This window comes from Muntiacus reevesi, chromosome 2 (genome assembly GCF_963930625.1).
Source record: "Muntiacus reevesi chromosome 2, mMunRee1.1, whole genome shotgun sequence".
Taxonomy (NCBI): Eukaryota; Metazoa; Chordata; class Mammalia; order Artiodactyla; family Cervidae; genus Muntiacus; species Muntiacus reevesi.
Window position 1 is genome coordinate 27785074 of NC_089250.1, and position 19960 is coordinate 27805033.

Below are 19960 nucleotides of genomic sequence, written 5' to 3' on the forward strand. Positions count from 1 at the left end.
GTGACAAACAGGATATTTTCAACCCTGTGCACGACTCAAAGATCACTTTGGTTCTGTTAAGAAGGCAGCCAGGCTTTGGCACTACTTCTCATTTTCTTATCACAGAGAATAGTTATTCTTCATTAATGATAACTCAATCTGATAAAAGAGTTTAAGGACCAACCAAAAATTTTTTGTTTGAAATTGATCTCGGGTCCTCACTAGCTGTGTCAAACATAGGCAGCCACCCAGGTCCACTCCAGGGTAAAGGTGCTCCTAAGCTCCACAGCCTGCAGTCAGTCAAGTGACAGTCATACATTTGGAGCAGGCGAGACCGGGTGTGATCCAGAAAATGTGGAGGAGCCAGACAGACACCCTGAAACCAGAAAGTCCTTGGGGTGATGGCTTAGTCAGTGGAGGTACCATATACACAAAAGGTCACTTATGGATCTGTCCTCTAGAAACTCTTGGGCCCGAAGCCTTGCAGCAGCTGCCTAACCAGAGGAGCTAGAGCTGGGGTGCAGATGGCACGTAAGGAAGTGTCATAAGGACAGAGTGGGTAGCTGCTGCCCCACAGACAAACCAAGCAGGGGGAGTGGACAGAGAACACTGGCAGCTGGGACTGCAGGCTCTGTTGGTTCAAGAGGAGCAAGAGGCAGTGTGGGGTGGTTCAGTGACATCAAACTTGAGTGCATCACAGTCCCCTGGAGGGCTTGTCACCACACTGACTGCCAGCGCCCTCCACCCTCGACTTCGGTTCTGACTCAGTGGGTCACTGATGGACCCGCGATGTTTGTGCATTTCTAACAATACCCCAGGTGATGCTTATGCTGCTGGTCTGGGTACTGCATTTTAAGAACCACTGGTTTAGTGGAAAAAGACAAGGCTTTGGTTTGGGGTAACAGTGCAGGGCTGAAATTCCAGGGTCATCCAACTGTGTAAGATGGCAAGGCACTGACTTTCTCTGAGCCTCATCTATAGAACAGAAAAAAGTCTGGATACTTCCCTTACAACGTTGCAGTAAGGATTACATAAGCTGATACAGGTTAGAAGAAGCTCCTGGTCTTTGAGTACACAGCAAGCACTCAGTCTTAGTTCTACTGTCAAATACTAAGGCAAAGCCTGGCTTAAAATCACTAGAGATAAATGTGCAGAAACTGAAAAACGTCTGCCAAACACAGACATCTGGTCAAAGAAGTGCACTCACCTCCACATTTTTGGGATTATCACCAACTTTGAAAGAGAGTAGAGAGAATCAGCTGAGTAAAGAGCGCGCTGGGAGGGCTGGGGGTGACCAGCAGGGCCTGGGGCCTCTCTGGAGAGGAGGGAGCTTCCCAGTGCCGTCCATCATCCCCAGGACATCGTTCTGCAGACACACCCTCAGTTACTAGGATCTTATGCCTGCTATCCTCTAACCCACAGAGAAGGCTGAGGAGGGTTTGAGAACCTGGGACGGAGAATCAGAGGTCTGCCAAGGGAACTCACCCAGTCTGCCAGCTTAGGATGTGGTGGGGGCTGCTGGGGGGCGTCGCTCCGATTTCACTCGACGGTGTTGAGCTTCTCTGGCTTTGAGGTAAGGCAGCTGCGTGTGGGTGGTGCAGAAAAGACGGGTCAGACTCAGGGGAGTTGAGGAGCTTCCTTCCAGAGGTGCTCCCAGGACCCATCGCAGGGTCCTGATGGGAAAACATCTGCTCCTCTCCCCACATTTGGCCAATTACGTTTTCTCTCCTGAGCCGTTCTAACATGCTGGGTCGAGTTCACCTGGGATTCCAGGTCCCCTGCTCTGCCACTGGGAAGTGGCTACAAGGATGATGACAGTCCCCACAGTCCTCAAGAGGGGGACCCGGGCCGATCTAGTGCAGGCATGACTGATTTCTCTGGACACCAGTGAGATATGCCCCAGGAAGTTTCCAGATGTGGCCCCAAGGTTAAAACTGTTCTTCATTACATAGAATAGAGAACCTCCAAAAAGGTTCTCGGAGCTTGTGGTCTCTGCTGTTTCAGGCTTGTCATTTACCATGTTTAGGACACGTCAAATGGGGCAGGACTTTTCAGAGCTCATTCAAGTCTGACTACTAGGAACTTATTGATGGGAACAGGATTTTTTTAGTTGGGAAAACTCACTAGGAAGCAAGTCCTACTTAAATGCATCCCTTTGCCTCCTTGGGAATGCAATCTTTTTCATCAGGAAAGGTCAGATACAGTTTCCTAGAATTTTTAGTTTAAAATATGTTTCAAAAGATTTACCGAATCTGTTCAGGTAAACCAAATCTAGATAAGCACTACAATTCTGACAGAATATAAACACTCCTGCCCTGTCCAACCAAGGCTTATCCTAATAGGGTCACAGGGAAACATGCTCTTTAAACACTATGCGTAACTTATTCATGCAGTTATTCTCAAAATCCTCCTAGGAAATTGATGGCAAATGTCACCTGAGTGACATTTGGGCTGGGCTGATTTGACAGATGACAGACACATCTGAAGAAGCTTTTAGGATGTTGGAGTCCATGGTTCTCTCACCATGGACTTGAACCATATTTATTCCTGTCCCTGAAACTTGTCATTCAGCCGATGAACCGTAATACATGAGTCAGCGGGGCACTGGGGAGAGGACGTAGGAACCCTGTGGCCTGGTGTAGCCAGGAGCTGGCCGGGCCTTCCTCTTTGCTCTGCCCTCCCTAAGCCCCAAGCATCTCCTTCAGTCTCCCAAAGAGGGACCCCTTGTTTTCCTTCCTTAACATCACTCCCCTTTTCCTGGGTTTTTGCCCTTACTTATCCTAATTTCTAGCCCCAAGTCAAATCCTGACTTGGACTTCCTTCCCTTCGCTGCTCATGTTATACTTTGAGAATCATTTTTATTATGTCTCAAAGTCCTCCCCCGTTTTCTTTCCTACAGCCAGGGGAATGCAGTTGCTCTCTTTGTCAGATTGGTGCTATCAGGCGATTCGTGACTGGGTAGCACCCGTCCACCAACTGGAAAGGTGCTCTTATCGCTACAATCTCCCCCCTCTTTGTGGAAACATAACCCACACAAGCCTCATGAGTGCAGGTGCTGAGAACCCCTCAGGGATGTGGGAAGGCAGGACACATCCTGGTTATTACCATTCTTCTTTCTTGGAGCTGGAGAGGGGAAGGGAATGTAACTGAAAGGGGAGGCTGCTTTCTTCCATTTTTTCACTGGATTCAGTGCTGCTTAATGCCCAAGTACAAGAATACAAGGTAACCTTTCATCTGATGATGAAACTGTGAAGGTGTAACTCCAGGACCTCAGAAGCACTTGACAAAAATTACTCTGGTCAGATCATAACATCACTGGAAAGGGATGCTGAGGTGCAGTCAGGAGTTCCCTGAAGTCACTGGGGAACTCAGGCAGAACTGCCACTTCTTTCTGCAGCCAGTCTGCCAAATCTCAGGGCTTCAGGACCAAGCATCGCCTGGAGGGAGCTCTCCTCTGCAAGCGTGCCCTCCACTCTCTACCGCCAAACCCGTTCACCAGGGCAAAGGCACACCTTTGACTGGATAAACCTGGAAACACGGACTTCATCACTTCCCGCATCTCTGTCCTTACAAGAAGTGGCTGGAGGGGTGAACGGCACCAGAACTTAGGAAGCCGAAACGGGAGACTGCGCAGCCCGCTGGAGTGGGCTAGGGTGTCAGATGCACCGCCCTACCCCCTCCCTGGTCTTCCTCCTTCGGCAAAACCAAGGGCAGAATGGAAGAGTTGGGAAAGGAGGGGAACGAAGGTCTTGAACATCGCATAGTTAGGTTTCTAGAATTAACCATCTCTCCTTACTGCCGGCTGTAAAACCTGCACTCTCCACCGGTCCACATCCTGGCCGATGATCACGCACGCGCCCACCCGCTCGCGCGCCCACCCGCTCGCGCGCCCTCCCAGTCCCCGGTCCCTCCTCACCTGACGTGGCCTTGCACATCTGGGGCATCCGGGTGACCCTGCTGTGCGCCACGAAGGTGCTCTGGGAGGAGGTGCTGTACTGGGAGCCGCTGTCCGAGGAGGTGGAGCTGGTGTGCGACAGGCGGCTGTGCTCCTTGTGCGAGGCGCTCGAGCGCTGGTACCACTGGCGCAGCTCGTCCGAGACGGCAGCGCGACCGGCGCCCTTGTCTGGGGCGCCCTCGCGGCCCAGGGATGGAGTCCGCAGGATCTGCGAGCGCGAGGGCGTCAGGCGGCTCGCGTCGCCCTCGTCGCCGCCGCGCCAGCTCTCCCGGAAGAGGCCGCCGGCCGTGTAGGAGTTGGAGGTCTTGAACTGCGCCTTGACGCTGTAGTGGCCTTCCTGGTCGCTCTCCAGGCTGCGCACCACCACCGGCGTGGCGCCGCCCTCCACGTACAGCGGGTACTCCTTGATGCGGTACTGCGAGCTCGGCTGGCTCTGGCTGTGCAGGTAGACGCCGTGGCCGCCGCCGCGCGCCGCTAGGTTGGGCATGCTCCCCGAGTTCGCCGCGCCCAGGGCGCCCGCCGCCCGCTGGCGCTGGCGCTGGCGCGCGCGCGCCTTGGACGGCGAGTCCTCGGCCAGCGTGGAGTAGTTGGCATTCATCTGCGCCGGGTAGTAGTGCTCCGAGCTCGAGTGGCTGGTGCACGACGAACAGTCGTCCATGGGGTCCGAGCCGTTGCTGCTACGAGTCCGTGGCGTGTAGAAATCGGGGCTCCCCGTGTCGTTCTCTGAGCCCAGTAGCTTGCCCTGGGACTCCAAGCTGGAGCTCCGGTGCCGAAAGTGCAGGGCCAGGCTGTGCAGCCGCGTGGGGCTGAGGTCCACCGACCTGCGGGGAGAGGACCGGCGAGGTGGGTCTGGGGGCGCCCAGGGGAAGGGTCTGGCAGCTCTGCGATCGCGGCCTGGGGCCTTCGGAAACGTGCATCAGACTTCGGAAACTGAATCCAAGAGCTGGTGCTTCCCAACCCTCCCAGGTGAAGACAGGGTGAGAAGGGGACGGCTGATCCCCAGGCCTCCGCTCTGATGTTTGATTTTGAACGGGCGGTGGGGTCAGAGACAGCGCCCACGTGTTACTTCTGAAAAAAGCACGCCAATAGCCAGGCCCCCCTCCCTATTTTAAAGATGAAAAGAGATGCTATAGACACAGTGAACCAAGATTATCCCCATTTTAGCATTATGTTAAGTCGGTGAAATGCTATTTTAGTAGGTCAAAAAAAAAAAAAAAAAAAAAGGCTTTGCAGAAGCAATCATACCGTCCCACCCAGTACTATTATGAAACCCATGTCAATAGATTTCTATCTCCCTGTGAGCACTTGTGTAAAAAGGAAGACTGGTGGCATGTGGAACACTTAAAAATGACAGATGCGAATAAACACGTACCTTTCCACTACTTTGTTTATAATCCATTCCACTTACTGGAGTCACACAATAAATATCCATCAATATGGCCATGGGGGCAGAGTGTAAGGACTCTACAGAAATTCACCATGGCTGGGCTGACCAAGTACAAGAAGAGGTGAGTCCCAGGGGTGATTGTCACTCAGGGTAGACTGCGAAATCCCAATCATGTGGCCCTCTTTGACTCAGGCCTCAGTTTCCTCTCTGGTCCCACCCCCTGCTTCCACCCAAGCTCATGGGAATATGCCAAGTGCAAGCCAGAATTTGGCACTTTGACCTTCCTGTTCCCTGAATATCCTTAGAGCTCACCACCCACCCCATCCAGGTCTCTGCTCAAATGTTATCTTATTAGAGAAGCCTTCTCTGTTGGTTTCATTTAAATGATGGTCTCTCTCTTCACTGTCTAGCTTCTTGCCCGTTCATTATTCTTCTCAATACTTATCACCGCTGCCATTTCTTTACTGTGAACTCTCTTCCTACTAAAACATCAGTCTGATGGAAGCATGGTGTAGTCTTTTTTGTCCACTGCGCTGTGCCTGAGAATGGTATTTGGTACATAGATGCACTTGATAAGTATCTGTTGTATGAGTGAGTGAATGAATGAATGGATGGATGGATGAGAGACTCTTGCCTGGAGAGCTCAGTGTTATCCTGTATAAATGGTTCACCGCTTACAGCAGATCACACTGTCTGTCCTTTGAACTATAGTCCCTATGGATTTAAGTGTCAGAGAAAATTGACTGATGGCTTTGGTTTTGCCTCTTTTTAGGAAAGGAAGGTGAAATTCACTGAAACCTCACTTTTCCTTTTGCTGTTTAATGAATTTACCCCCTGGGGGCATTCAAGGAAGTCCAGGATAAACTTAGGCTTCAGTAGAAAGATACATGGGGACCCTCCTCTGGGCAAGGCTGTTCTGATCCCTGCTAATCTGGCTCAAGTTCCTGCCTCCGCTCTTACTGGGAAAGCTCCTTCCATAGCCACAGTGTCTGAGGGATTCCCGGCCAGCTCCTGGTGCCCCACTGATGCAGACAGTGGGATATAATGTGTCTCTTGGCTCCTGGGGGCCTCCTGCTGCCTGCTCAGTTTTAATTCTGCTTCACTTACAGAAGAGCCTACCTCATCGGTTCAGTCCTGACTCTAGTTCACCAGTTACCTGGGCCAGTGTGGGGCCAAATTTTTACAAAGGTGGGGGTCTGGTCCATGGAGGGAGATGGGGAGACTCACCTCGTGGAATGCACGTAGTGGGGACTCCGGACGCGGAGGTCGGGTGTGGATGGCATGCTGCACTGCGAGTTCCAGTGTGGGAGGCTGCGGATGGGGCTGGTCTGCAGGGAGCTGCTCCCACCTCCTGCTTCGGCACAGCTCCCTGTGCTGGGGAAGCGCTTGTGGTTGCTGCAAACCAGAGGAGGCCATGCCGGTCACTGCCTGCTAGGGCTGCCCCTTCACTGAGGTCGCTGACTGTGGCCTCAGGACATCCCTCTCGGGGTCAGGGAAGTCTGCCCAGGACTCCCCCAGAAGTGGATGGGTGCCCGTATCCCTTACCCTTCATGCCTTATGGCAGCGTGAGATGAAGCCCCTGTTCTGTGAAGCCCCTGCCCTCAACCACAGTTTCTGTTTTCCGTAAGACAAATATTTACCTGTCTGGGTACCCACTGGGAGTTTTACAGGGCATAATGAAGGGAAATGAGAAAAACAGAGAGGCAGACAAAAACCCCCCTCTCCATATCAGCTGAAAAATGAACTGGTAATACACAGCTAAGATTACAACTATTTGGCTCTGGAATTCTGTTGGATGATGCTTTAGGGTTCTCAGCCATTTTGGGATTCTTATGATTGGACTCTAATTTGCCATTTCAGAATACTTCTGCCTATTATTTCCTAATTAATTCCCATGGAATTTAAGGACATTCAAGCAAGCTGCTGCAAACGTGGATTGTGAGCCAAAAACCCCAATTTCCCTGCGAACGACAAATCTGCACCTCCAGCGAGTCGGCAGCAGAGGGCGCTGTGGCGCAGCCCTGCTGGAAGGCAGCCTAGGGGAGGTGCAGCGGGGCTACCCCTGACTCACAGATGCCCCTTAACCCTTGGATTCTGCCCGTGTGGACAGTGACCTCGTGTGGCCTTCCCGGCCCAGCTCACCTGGAGTGACTGTGCGATGAACGTTTCTTGACCTTCTCGTAAGGCTCATCTAGCGAGGACTCGCTCCACATTTTGGGCTTTATGGGCGACTTGTCATAGTCGTTGCGGTGATAGTGCATCTGCCTGAGTCCCTCCAGGGACTGGGGAGGAGGCGGCCGGTTGTGCGATGGTGGCCGAGGAGGGAGCCCCTTGTGAGGGGACTGTAAGGGGGACAGTGTGCTGGTGACCTGAGAGTCTTCTGCACCAAGACGGAAAAAAGAGTGTGAGTTAGCGAGGGTCATCCTCCCTGCCTACTCCCGCAGGCTCCGCCCACCCTAACTTCACCCCCACCACCGGAGGTCAGTGGACAGGAGCAGTGGTTTCACTGTTTTACCCCTCAAATCAGTGAGGAAAGAGCCCCTGGAAGGAGCGACCTGCGATGGGAGTGGGGGGCCCAAGTGATGCATTTATGCCCCTTGGTAGGTCCAAGGTCTGGCATGTGGGGAAGAAACCGATCACACGCAATGCTAGGGACAATCTAGTCCTATTGCAGGTTCTCCTTACAGAGGAATCTCCTTCAAATGTTCCGCTTTCCTCCCCAGCAGAGACTGGAGTCCACAGAGGTCAAAACCAGCGCTGGATCTCTGCTATTCAAAACATGGCCCCCACTCCCCTGCAGCTCCAGCATTTCCTCCCACCATGTAATGAATAAAAGTATGCTGCTGCTACTGCTGCTGCTAAGTCGCTTCAGTTGTGTCGGACTCTGTGCGACCCCACAGATGGCAGCCCACCAGGCTCCCCCCTCCCTGGGACTTAGCAGGCAAGAACAATGGAGTGGGCTGCCATTTCCTTCTCCAATGCATGCAAGTGAAACGTGAAAGTGAAGTGGCTCAGTCATGCGGACTTTTAGAGATCCCATGGACTGTAGCCTACCAGGCTCCTCTGTCCATGGGATTTTCCAGGCAAGAGTACTGGAGTGGGTTGCCATTTTGTTCTCCAAAATATGATGATCTGATTGCAAATAGCAGGGCCAAGACAACTGCGTAAATATGCTGCCAGCCTCATCTCATATCAACAACAATGAATATTATAGTTATCATGACTGGGAGCAAGATCTTTCATGTTTTCTCTCTGAATCACCCCTTACCACCTGAAGTTTTCCTAAAGGGCAAAAAAATAAATAAATAAATAACTGCCACTTAATACGATGGATTGGCCAAAAAAGATTTAAAAAAAAAGAAAAAGTCAAAAAGATCTTACAGAAAAACCTGGATGACCTTTTTGGCCAATCTAGTATTTCCATGTCATTAATGCCCTGACCTCTCCAGGTTGGGCTTAAATTCATGGTAACATTCTCTAATATGGTTCTGTGTTTGGAATTCCTTCTCTGATGTGTGGTGGTGATGGTGGGCTGGGGTTGGGGGGTGGTAGGTGTGCGATCACTTCTAGTTTTGTAAGAATTTCCCAAGAAAATATCCTGAGAATCACTATGTTTTTGGAGGTCAATGAGCAATAAGAAGACAGTTTTCTAGGTGACCAGGAGTCTAAAGGGACATCCTTCTTTCCCTTTCACCATTTCTCAGGAAGGTACAGAGACTTGCTTTCTTCTGGCTGCCTGAAGGCTCTCCTAGATGGTTTCAATCTTTATGACCCAAACCAATATCCACTTCTTTCCTCCAGAAATTATACTCAAAAGGAAATTATACATGGTGTTTAAATCATCTGTTCAGGTAAAAATGTGGTTTTGGCAAATAAAAAAAGTCAAACACCATCCACTCACTTGGATAACATCGCCAACTCAATGGACATGAGTTTGAGCAAACTCCAGGAGACAGTAAAGACAGGGAAGCCTGGCGTGCTGCAGTGCATGGAGTCACAAAGAGTTGGACATGACCAAACAACTCAAACCACTCACCATCACCTTAAATCTTACCTCCAGGCCCCAAGACATAATGAAATTCCAATAGGCATGTGTTTCTGTAGCGCCCACCCACTCTCAGCCAAATAGGTGACCACTGAGAAGTGAAAGAATCACAGGGAACCCGGCGTCATCTTGATCTGGCTCCTGGGTTTCCACTGGGCTGTTTCAGACTACATATAGCTTAAGCCCAAGTTGTCCCAGACTACATTCAGTTTAATCCCAGTAATAATCTATGCTCTGAGTTCTCAAGCAGGAAACAGACAACATACCATCTTCAAGAACAAGGGCATCTGACAGGGAACTGTCTTCACTGGCAATATTTCCATCTGGGAAGACAAAAAGCATAAATGTATGAGTTGAACACACCCCTTAGACAAAGCTCTATCTGTGAACATCGTTGAGTTTCCCACCATCCCATTTCTTTCTAATCAGAAAGAACCCATGAAACACAATCAAAATGCTGTTAGGCATTTCTTTTGACAGTCTCTGTGGTAGGTCATGACTCACCCCCCATCCCTGACACTGCAATGTGCTCGTTCTTTGTTTCACTGGCGACAGCAATACTGAGCAGCTTAATATCCAGCATAAAGGCCGTCTGGCCACATCATTGCCCCGGCCCATCTCAGGGCGCGTTCCAACTCAACCCAAGGAAGTGACCTGCTATTTATTCTACACACGTGAAACTAGGGTGAGGAGCTTGGTTTGGCTCATATGACAGTAAATGACTTCTCAAGAAACTTCTTAAGTCATTAGCAGACAAAACAAGCTTCTAAGTACAACTTCTTTCTCCGAAGCTTATTTTCAGAGACACCATTCAATTAACCATGAGAACACACCCAGAGGGAGACAGAAAGATAATCCCCTTTCTTTAGCAGCTAGGGAAACTGAGGGATATATAGGGAGGGATGGCTTGTCCAGGACTGTGCTGCTCTCCTGGCTAAGTTAGCAAAAGATCCCAGGTCTTTAGATCCCAAGCTTAGCCTTTTATCTCTTAAATAACAAACCAGGCTAAGGCATGGAAGAAGAAACTGGAATTACTCTAATTCAAGTGGGCTCTTATGATGAAACATTATTTCAAGGAGGCAGCAAAATGGAGAAAGTATATTCTTAAGCAGGTAAAATACATGGCTAACAGCTTGGATGGGACCATTCACTAGCTGGTCAGAGAGTGAGTTACAGACGGACTCTGCTGGCTGTCCTCACAGAATGGCCCTCACTGAGCAGGCGGGGGAACCATGCTCTTCTGTGGTCGACCAGCAAGACATCTGTCCCTCAGTTGTCCCTCCCAGACTCTGTCAGCCTAGCTGATGTTTCTGCAGAGTTGGGGAACCCCCAGGTCCCTTCAAGGGTGTAGAAGGAAGTCCCAAAAGGCAGAGAAGACAGAGAAAGGCAGGATGACTGCAGCTCTTTTAGGGAAAATGATAACATCGTGGCCAAGGACAATAGGGCAAGAGGCAGAAGGATAGTAATTTCAAATTTCCTACAGTGAGAGAATTGTTTTATGATCTTTCTCTCTTTGAACTAAGAATTCTCTTTATTTGTATTACTTGATGAACTATAAACTGCCAGGAGACACAGCCTTGACTAGCATCTTGGAGTCGGCAATCTACTATCCCCTCCCCAGGATGCCCACAGTTTTAAGTTACAGCAATATATACACATAGCGGTGGTAAAACATACGTAATGGAAAGTTTACCATTTTAGCTGTACAGTTCAGTGAATTTAAGAACATCCACACTGTGGTGCAGCCGTCACCACCATCCAGCCCCAGAACTTCTGTCATCTTCCCCAAACTAAAGCTCTGTCCCCTGTCCATCTTCCCCAACTCCTCCAAACCTCTCTTCTACTTTCTGTCTTCCTGGAGCTAACGTATGATAAATGTGTATAAACTATGAAAGGATACTTGATAATATATCTTAAAGAAATTGATAAGGAAGGACCTACTATATTCAGGGAACTATATTTAATTACCCTATAATAACCTGTAATGGATAAGAATCTGAAAAAGAACTGCTGTATATATCTAGTCTTTTGTGGATCACTTTGCTATATACCTGAAAGGAATGCAGTGCTACACAACACAACTATACTTCCCTTAAAAGAAACAGTGTTTGCTGACTTAAAAAAAGAAAAAAAGTATCATGATAGTTGGGAGAGAATTGAGGGTTGGTGATTAATTCTGGGTTCTTTCCTTCTAGTGTTCACCAAATATAGTCTCCCCAACTCCTAACCCCTCCTGGACCGGGGTTTTGGGCTCTATAGACCATCAGAGTGGGGAACCCCAGATCTCTCCAGCTTCAGCAGTGGGACAGAAGCCTATGGAGACAAAAGAGGGCCGCGGGGGTGCTGGCCTTGGGGTAGCCCAGCCTCCCGCCTTTCCTTCCAGACGTGCATAGGGTGACCAGGTCCCTGAGGATGTGGGAGCCTAGGCTGGCTCAGGACTCAGCTCCCAGGAGACTGAGAGGAGTGCATTCCCAAGAGGCCATAAAGAGTAATAATGCTCCTTTGATTTGTATAATCCCTTTTATCTCTGGTTCTGAGTGCATCTTATTGCTCTCATTGGTACCCAGTCTTTCTAGCTTCATTTTATGGATGGAAACATTAAGGCACAGGGGTAGTTCAGCAGCTTGCTGGGTTACTCAGGGGTCTGCGCTTTGGGTCCATGCTCTGGACAGGGACCCCCACCCCCTGAGGCCAGTGGGGGAAGGGGCACCCACAGTGGGGAGTGGTCTTAGCACTGACCGTCGATGATAAGCGAGGCCCTCTGGGTGGGTTTCTTTCCAGATTTGACACGGTTCTCGTTGATGGCACTTTCAATCTCCTGCAGCTTCTTCAGTGCGTTCAGATAAGAGGTTTTCCTCTGCTTCTTCAGTTTTTTGCTGACATTGGGGTCACTGGCCAGGCGGCGGGCGGCCTCTGTAATCTGGGACTGAATGGCAAACTCCCGCTCCAGGCGCTCCAACTCGGCTTCCTGCAGGAGGGGGAGCCGAGACTGCACTTAGGCAGATGCAGAACAGGTGAGGCCCATCCTCCCAACCCCGCCCTGCTGCGCGAGACATGTGCGCTAGGGAGCCAGAGGCCGCAGGGCCCACCCCCAGCCGGGCCTGGCCCCTCAGCGCCTGCTCCTCCGGTCCCTGGCAGGCAGGGACCTGGACACGCCCACTTTTGAGACTCTAGGCCCCTGATCCATCCTGGGGACAACATCAGCCCTGAGGCTGGCACCGTCACTGAGAAGCAAGGAGTTTTCAGGCCTGGGGGCCACTAGTGCTTATTTCCAAGGTCTCCAGTGACGTTCTGGAAGACCCAGCTTGGAGGCGATCCAGGGCCCACTGGGTTGGCGTCCGCGTTCCATCAGAGGCATGGTCTCTCTGTGCTCTTCTGTGGGTCTGCTAGCTGGGGACTCACAGGGACATCCCACCCCCGCCCCCAGCCGCAGCACATGCCCTCTGTCTCTCCTATTTTGAGCCCTTCATGCTGGGCCTCATCCCTACTTAATCATGCCTCCTTCAGATGTTTTTCTGTGAACTCTGCTGTCCACACACACCTACTCTGCACACAACTTCTGCTGAATGACCAGGGACCCCCCGTGAGTCTGGCTGGTGGGTGATGGAGCCGGCCCCCTGCTCCTTGGATCATCCTGGGCACCCTTCCTTTCCCGTGTGCCTCCCTCCCTTCCTCCTCTACTCCTGACTTTGGCTGAAAGGAGCAGGGGGATGAATTTTCCCTCAAATAGGGTTTTGAACCCAGGAGAAATGCAACTGTGGCCCCCAGAAGGTGCCTGCTGGGCCCAGAGGATGAAGGGGGCCCTCAGATTAACTGCTGGCTTCCCTGCAGCTCAGCTGGTGCCTTCTGCAAACACCGCCCAGACCATTAAGACCAGGGGAGCCCAAGCCTGCGTTGTAGCTCCAGAGGATCCACAGCCTGGCTAAAGGCTGAAAGGAACGGATCTAACCACGAAAGAACAGAGCACCGAGCTCGCTGGAGCCAACACTTCCTAGTCAATGGCCGAATACTCCATCCTTGCCTATGGGCACCGTGTGCCCGGCAGGGTGCCTCCATCAGGCACAAAACTCTGAGCTGGACTTCACTTCCTGTGGAGCCCTGAAGGGACAGGCCCGGGGGAGACTGAAAGGAACGAGTAAGCGGCTAATAAAAGTCCCTGGGTCCTTCAAACGCCTAATGCATTTCTTCATCCCTGGAGAAGAGTAACCATAACCAGGTGGACTCTTGCCCGGACCCTCCAGACAAAAAAGTCACCAAGGACACAGTCCGGTCTGTCAGAGTGACCTCAGCTTGCAGCTGCTCCCAGGCAGGCAGAACAGCCCTGGCCCAAGACCCTGACCGCGATTTTGTGGGAGCCCGGGACACACTCTTGCTACTTAAACTGAGCCAAGGACAAGGCTGGCGACTCGTCTGCACAGATGGCTGCCTGCGTGTGAATAGGGAGGTGAAGGGCATTCCCAGGAGAAAGGCGCGTCTGCTGATGACATCTGCAGGAGACAGGGATTCTTAGGGAGCCAAGCATCTTTTACAGGGAAGTGTGACAGAGGCACTGTGAGAAGGCGTGATGGGAACGTGGGAAGAACAACAGCGCGTGGGTAGGGTGGGGTGCTCACTCCAGTGGAGTCTCCCCTGGAAAGTTCAGTGCAGGGTGTCCGACCAGTACAAGAGGAATGGAAGTCTCCAGGCAATTCTGATGACAGCCAGGTTTGAAAAATACTCCACCAGGCGGTTCTCTAAATTGCACCAGCCTGCACCCCAGTTCTGACTCTGATAAAGTTCCAGGCCCACCCACAGCCCAGCACCCCTCCTGCAATACCCCTCATGGTTACCAAGCATCTAGCAGTTGTCAATACTGAGTTAAATATTTTCCGTCCACTTGCTCACTTAATCCCAGGGACAGTCTGGAGAGATGAGGTTTATGACCTTTGTTCTACAGAAGAGGAAAACTGCCTCCGGGTTTGGATGAAGGGTTCTGGTGCATCCACCAGTTCTCCCCAGTGCCTGGGGACGGGGGGCTGCTATTACAGATTTCAGGAGGCTGGTAACCCCCCTTAGTTGTCTCCAGGGCATGTGTATTTCCCCCTAAACTCAACAACTGCACGTGTTATGTGACAACATCAGGTTCTCTTTTTAAAAACACTAAGCACGTACAGAATTCCCTTCTCCACTGGCTCTGATTCCTGCCCTTTGGAACCCTCTGTTCAATAGTGTTGTAATGAGTAACTATATTTGGAATAAATTTGGAAAGCCATTTCCTGGACATGCCCCTGGGGCCTGAGGTGTGCCTGGCCTTGAATTTCTCTTGCTCTGAGACTGGATAACTTATTAACCAACTGGGTGCCCAAGGCTCACTGAAAAACACTCTGATGCTAGGAAAGATTGAGGGCAGGAGGAAAAGCCGGTGACAGAGGATGAGATGGTTGGATGGCATTACTGACTCAATGGACATGAGTTTGATCAAGCTCTGAGAGATGATGAAGCACAGGGAAGCCTGGCATGCTGCAGTCCAAGGGGTCACAAAGAGTCAGACACAACTTAGTGACTGAAGAGCAATGAGGGCAGACCCGACGGTCTTTCCTCAGCCAATAGCACTCCTGCACCTGCTGACATGGCCTCAGCATTCTTCCTTTTTGATTGTTTTCTCTCATAGATCACACAGCACATTTGGCCCTCAGAGAGCTGGGAGAAGTACACATGGTTGTTATTGAATAGCCTCCCGTTAACTTTGCTGCCTGCGACAGGCCTATTGAGTCAGACACACAGCCTCTGTAGAAATCAAAACGCTTTCAGATTAACACAAGTAACCAATCCTACCAATGGGCACTGAATATCGACCAAACAGATAACTTAAGATTACATGGAGGGCTACTCAGGAGGAAAAGAGGGTGCGGTGTTGGGTAGAATGAAACATCATCAGAGTAAACCCTGGCATCCTCACAAATGGGCCAGTAAGGCGGGTGTCAGAGAATCCAGCCACAGAGATAAGAAACACGCACCTCTCCTTTGGGCAAGATTTTCTGCTCATCCAGCTTGAAGGCCGTCCCAATTCTTCTTCGAACAATGGGTGGCTCCTCTCCTGGATCCAGGGGATACTCTACAGGCAGTTTGCCCGTCAGCTCCTGTAGAGGTGTGACATCATGGGAGGAGGGATCAGCAGAGTGTCCATGATTGGCTTCTAGGACACGGACACACACATACACATACACAGGCACACATGCCTGCACGCACACACGTACATGTGCACACACACATGCACGCTCTTCAAAGCACAGATCCAACACATAGATTTGAAACCATAACCTTACACAATATTAAGGTTAACAGGAGGTCCTACAGTGCAATTTCATTTCTACAAATGTATGAGAGCGGTCCTTCTTTTACAGAACAGAAGCACTTGGAAAAGTTTTTCCCAAAGTAAGTTCCTATCAGGTAAGTTAAGTCACTGTTGGTTTCCATCATAAAAACCCGAATTTCATTCACTTGTTAATTTCATACACGTGTTCAGCGTGTCTACTGTGTGCCCAGCGAGACTGCCCAGCCAGTAAGAGCAGTGGCAACACGAGATCTCTGGTCTTTCTGGCTCTAAACTCTGGTTCTTTTCACTGCATCAACTGTTCCCTCTCAAGTATCAAAGTTCAAAATGAGTCTTTCAAATGAGCTTTCTTAGGAAGATTGGTGGTAAATCCCAGAAAAGGGCATTATTACATTATTTAAAACCTGAATATGAGTAATAATTATTCCACTCTGGCTGGATGCTCAAGGAACAGGCTGAGCTCAAAAGACATTAAATGTGTACAGATATGAGTTTCACTTGAAACTAAAATATAATCCATACTACTGACAAAGCTATTAAAAAAAAATCTGGTGTACGTGCCTTTGGGGCTCTGGAAATCTAACTGTTGTGAGTAGGACAGTGAATTTAGAGGACAGATCACCATGGGGACAATGGTCCCAGGAAAAGGCGAAGAGAGGTCTGTGGGATGATTCACGGTTAGGATTAGGCTCTCTATGAGTGGTTACCTTTGGGCTGAATGAAGATTATATTTGAGTCAGCAGCTAATCCACACGGTGGAGCCCAGGTGTCTACTGCAAGGAGTCACTTCCAGGGACCAGAAAAGCCTGGGAAACCCACTGCCTGCCTCCAAGGCACACGTGGCCCTTCCAGGCAGAGCTGAGCCCTGGTCTCTAGTCTTAAACAAACATGGATGCTACATAAAGGCCCAGTGCAGGCTCTTCTTGGGAACATCCGTCACTCACACAGAAACTTCTATGCCAGGCAGCCTCCTATGGGCAGGGAGCCCTGATCATTAGTTTCCAGGGGCAGACTGACCTTCTAACAGAAGGAGTGATCTGGCTTCTCTGTGCCACTCCTGTGTGGGCACACTGGGGTGTGTGTCTGTACATGATGAGTTGTGTGTGTGTGTGATCGCACTCCCTGCGATCCCAGGCCTCTCCTCCTCGGTTCAGGCTGTCAGGAAATGACCTTCTGGCCTTTTTATTCCCCAGTGTAAGCATTTCAGAGCACAATGGCCAACTCTTTGAGTGCGAAATGCTCGGCAATTTTCTTCCCTGTTTTTTTTTTCCTCTTCTTTTTTTAAACGTGGTTCAAATGTCTCCCAAGTAGTTATGTGTTTATTCGGCAGCATTTTTATCTACTGCCCTGAAAGTCTGCCTATAAATAACATGACAGATAGAGGGTTTTATGCTGTTAGGACTTTATTTTTGGCTTTGTGACTTAAAAAAGGAGGGAAAAGTTGTTAAAATGTAAAAAAATGATTTAAAACTCTAAAGAGTCTGTCGTTTTCTAACACAAAATTGCAGATCAATTCCAGTCCAACAAAAAACAAAATTTTTTAAAAATCTATGAAAAGTTTAAAGGCTGTCTCTAAATTTCCTCTTCCATTGTAAGCTACTACAATGGAAGAGGAAATATTGAAAAGCTGTATTGATAGTTACTGCAAATTGAGAATCTGTATTGTCCCAGCAAGAGTACCAAGCCTTCTGAGAATAATGAAATAAAACTTCAAAGACAAAAAAAGTCTGTGGTTTTAAAACAAGATATCTTTTTAAAAAATAAAGCTACTGATTTTCCACCATCTGCTTGAAGGTATTTGAGTCCAGGCCTTGATTCTCCATATTTAATCTGATTTCACGTGTAACCAGAGCTGCTGGTGAAAGGGGAATTTAACACACTCTGGTGAGGGGCTCAACGGAGCCGCTGCTGCTGCTGCTAAGTCGCTTCAGTCGTGTCCGACTCTGTGCGACCGCAGAGACGGCAGCCCACCAGGCTCCCCCGTCCCTGGGATTCTCCAGGCAAGAACACTGGAGTGGGTTGCCATCGCCTTCTCTGCAATGAACCCGGTTCCCCTTCTATTCTTATGTCAGTTATATTCTGCCAAACACTCCCACTGCATCTCATTCGGGCTGCCCCATGCCCCAGATGACAAAAAGCTTCTTGATACCCTGAGCTGGGGGCACGGTGTGTGGGGGACACAGAAAGAGCAGGACTGTCAGGAGACAGGTTCTCCTGGCCCTGAGTTCAGAGGAGGTAGGAGACTGTGACCGGCTTCTTCTGAAGTCATTTCTGCCACTCGAGCTCTATTTTCTGGTGTCCACATTACAAAAAGTAAGAGCTTTGTTTTCCTTATTTTGCTTTTATATTTAAGAGAGACCTGTAGACCTTTCACAGACATGCTAACCTTGTCCGGACATGTTTCACCAGTTTTCTAGTGCTGGTTCCCAGCTGGGTTTAAGGATGCTGCCTTTATTAAAAGCAAAATAAGGCTTTACAAATTAACAACTGCAGATACCCACACCCATGTTGTCTCAGTCTTTCCAACACATTCTTTATAAAAAGCTTGCTGATATTAACACTATCACAGAGCACATCCCCCAGCCGGGCCAACTGCTTTTCCCAAGATTTGCAAAGGATTTGCGCTAATGTGGGTCTGCTTTGAGCCGTCTCTGGTTTAAATCAATCCAGAGCATAATTAAGCCAAGTTGAACTGCAATGTGATCTCCTTCTGTGGCCCCTGCTTTCATTCTTCCCGTAGTAAGGCATTATGATTTGGGGGAGGGGAGTAACACTCTTCAGCTTAGTTTGGGAACACCTTTCTACTTCCCTTTGGGAGTTGCTGACCAACAAAGCTCCTTGTACTGTTACATGCAGGACTATCTCTCCCCCAAGGGTTCCCACCCCATGTATCCGTGTGATATAAGCAGAAGGTGGTGGAAAAAGACACACAAATAAATATAAATAGTGATCTGCTACAGCCCCTAAATCTCAATGAGAGGTGAGACTAGTGTGTGTGTGTGTGTGTGTGTGTGTGTATATAATATATATGTGTGTGTATATATATATACACACACACCTGAGGAAGCATTGTTTTGCATAAAATTAGAATATTTTTTAGATAATTAGGCTAAGATTTCATTTACAAACAGCTCATGCAACTCAATATCCAAAAAGTAAACAACCCAATCAAAAATAGGCCAAAGACCTAAACAGACATTTCTACAAAGAAAACATATAGATGGCCAAAAAGCACATGAAAAGATGCTCAACATCACTAATTATTAGAGAAATACAAATCGTAACTACAGTCAGGTATCACCTCACACCAGTCTCAATGGCTGTCATCAAAAAGTCTACAATTAATCAATGCTGGAGAGGGTGCGGAGAAAAGGGAACCCTTCTACACTGTTGGTGGGAATGTAAATTGGCGCAGCCACTGTGGAAAACAGTATGGAGGTTCCTCAAAAAAGTAAAAATAGAGCTACCATATGATTCAGATACATGTCTAGAAGCAATCCAACTCCTGGGCATATATCTGGAAAAAAACTTTTCTGAAACCAGAAAAACTTTTTTTGAAAGTATACGTGCACCCTAATGTTCACTGCAGTACTGTTTGTAGTAGCCAAGATGTGATGGCAACAGAAATGTTCATTGAAAGATGAATGGATAAAGAAGATGTGGTATATAGACACGATGGAATATTACTCAGTCATCAAAAAGAAGGAAATGATGCCATTTGCAGCAACATGGATGGACCTGGAGATTGTCATTCAAAGTGAAGTAAGTCAGAGAAAGATAAATATCATATGACATCACTTATATGTGAAATCCAAAAAAAAAAAAAAATAGATACAAATGAACTTATTTACAAAGCAGAAACAGATTCACAGACTTAGAGAATGAATTTATGACTACCGGGGGGAGGTACAGATTGGGAGTTTGGGATTGACATGTAGGCACTGATATATTTAAAACAAATAACCAAAGACCTACCGTAAAAACAAAACAAACAAACAAAATATAAAAAGCTAAAGAAAAAAAAAAAAGCATCATCTACCAAAAAAAAGAATAAACACTAAAAGACACACACCAGATCATGAGTTTTAAAGAGGATTATATATCAGATGAAACCCTGACCTCCTTGTTGATCCCCAAAGGTGCTTCTCACTATGATCTCAACAAAAATAAATCTGAAATATACTCAAGAGAAACAAAAGCCATAACAATGATAAACTCAGGGCCAAAGTCTTAGGAAGATGGCAAACCATTCCATCCAACGTGGTCCTGTCATATGAGAAA

General features: G+C 48.8%; 1 protein-coding gene across 4 annotated transcripts in view; it reads right to left on the reverse strand.

The window, feature by feature from the left end:
• Positions 1-19960, reverse strand: part of FRMD4A (FERM domain containing 4A) — a 360038-nt gene that overhangs the window by 15986 nt on the left and 324092 nt on the right. For all 4 annotated transcript variants that reach the window (XM_065921130.1, XM_065921128.1, XM_065921131.1 and 1 more), the window contains exons 16-22: positions 15363-15485; positions 12106-12334; positions 9633-9689; positions 7464-7701; positions 6549-6716; positions 3896-4755; positions 1465-1561 (exon numbers count right to left, since the gene is read on the reverse strand). In XM_065921130.1, coding sequence (XP_065777202.1) covers positions 1465-1561; positions 3896-4755; positions 6549-6716; positions 7464-7701; positions 9633-9689; positions 12106-12334; positions 15363-15485 — 1772 coding nt within the window. The remainder of the gene's footprint in view (positions 1-1464; positions 1562-3895; positions 4756-6548; positions 6717-7463; positions 7702-9632; positions 9690-12105; positions 12335-15362; positions 15486-19960) is intronic.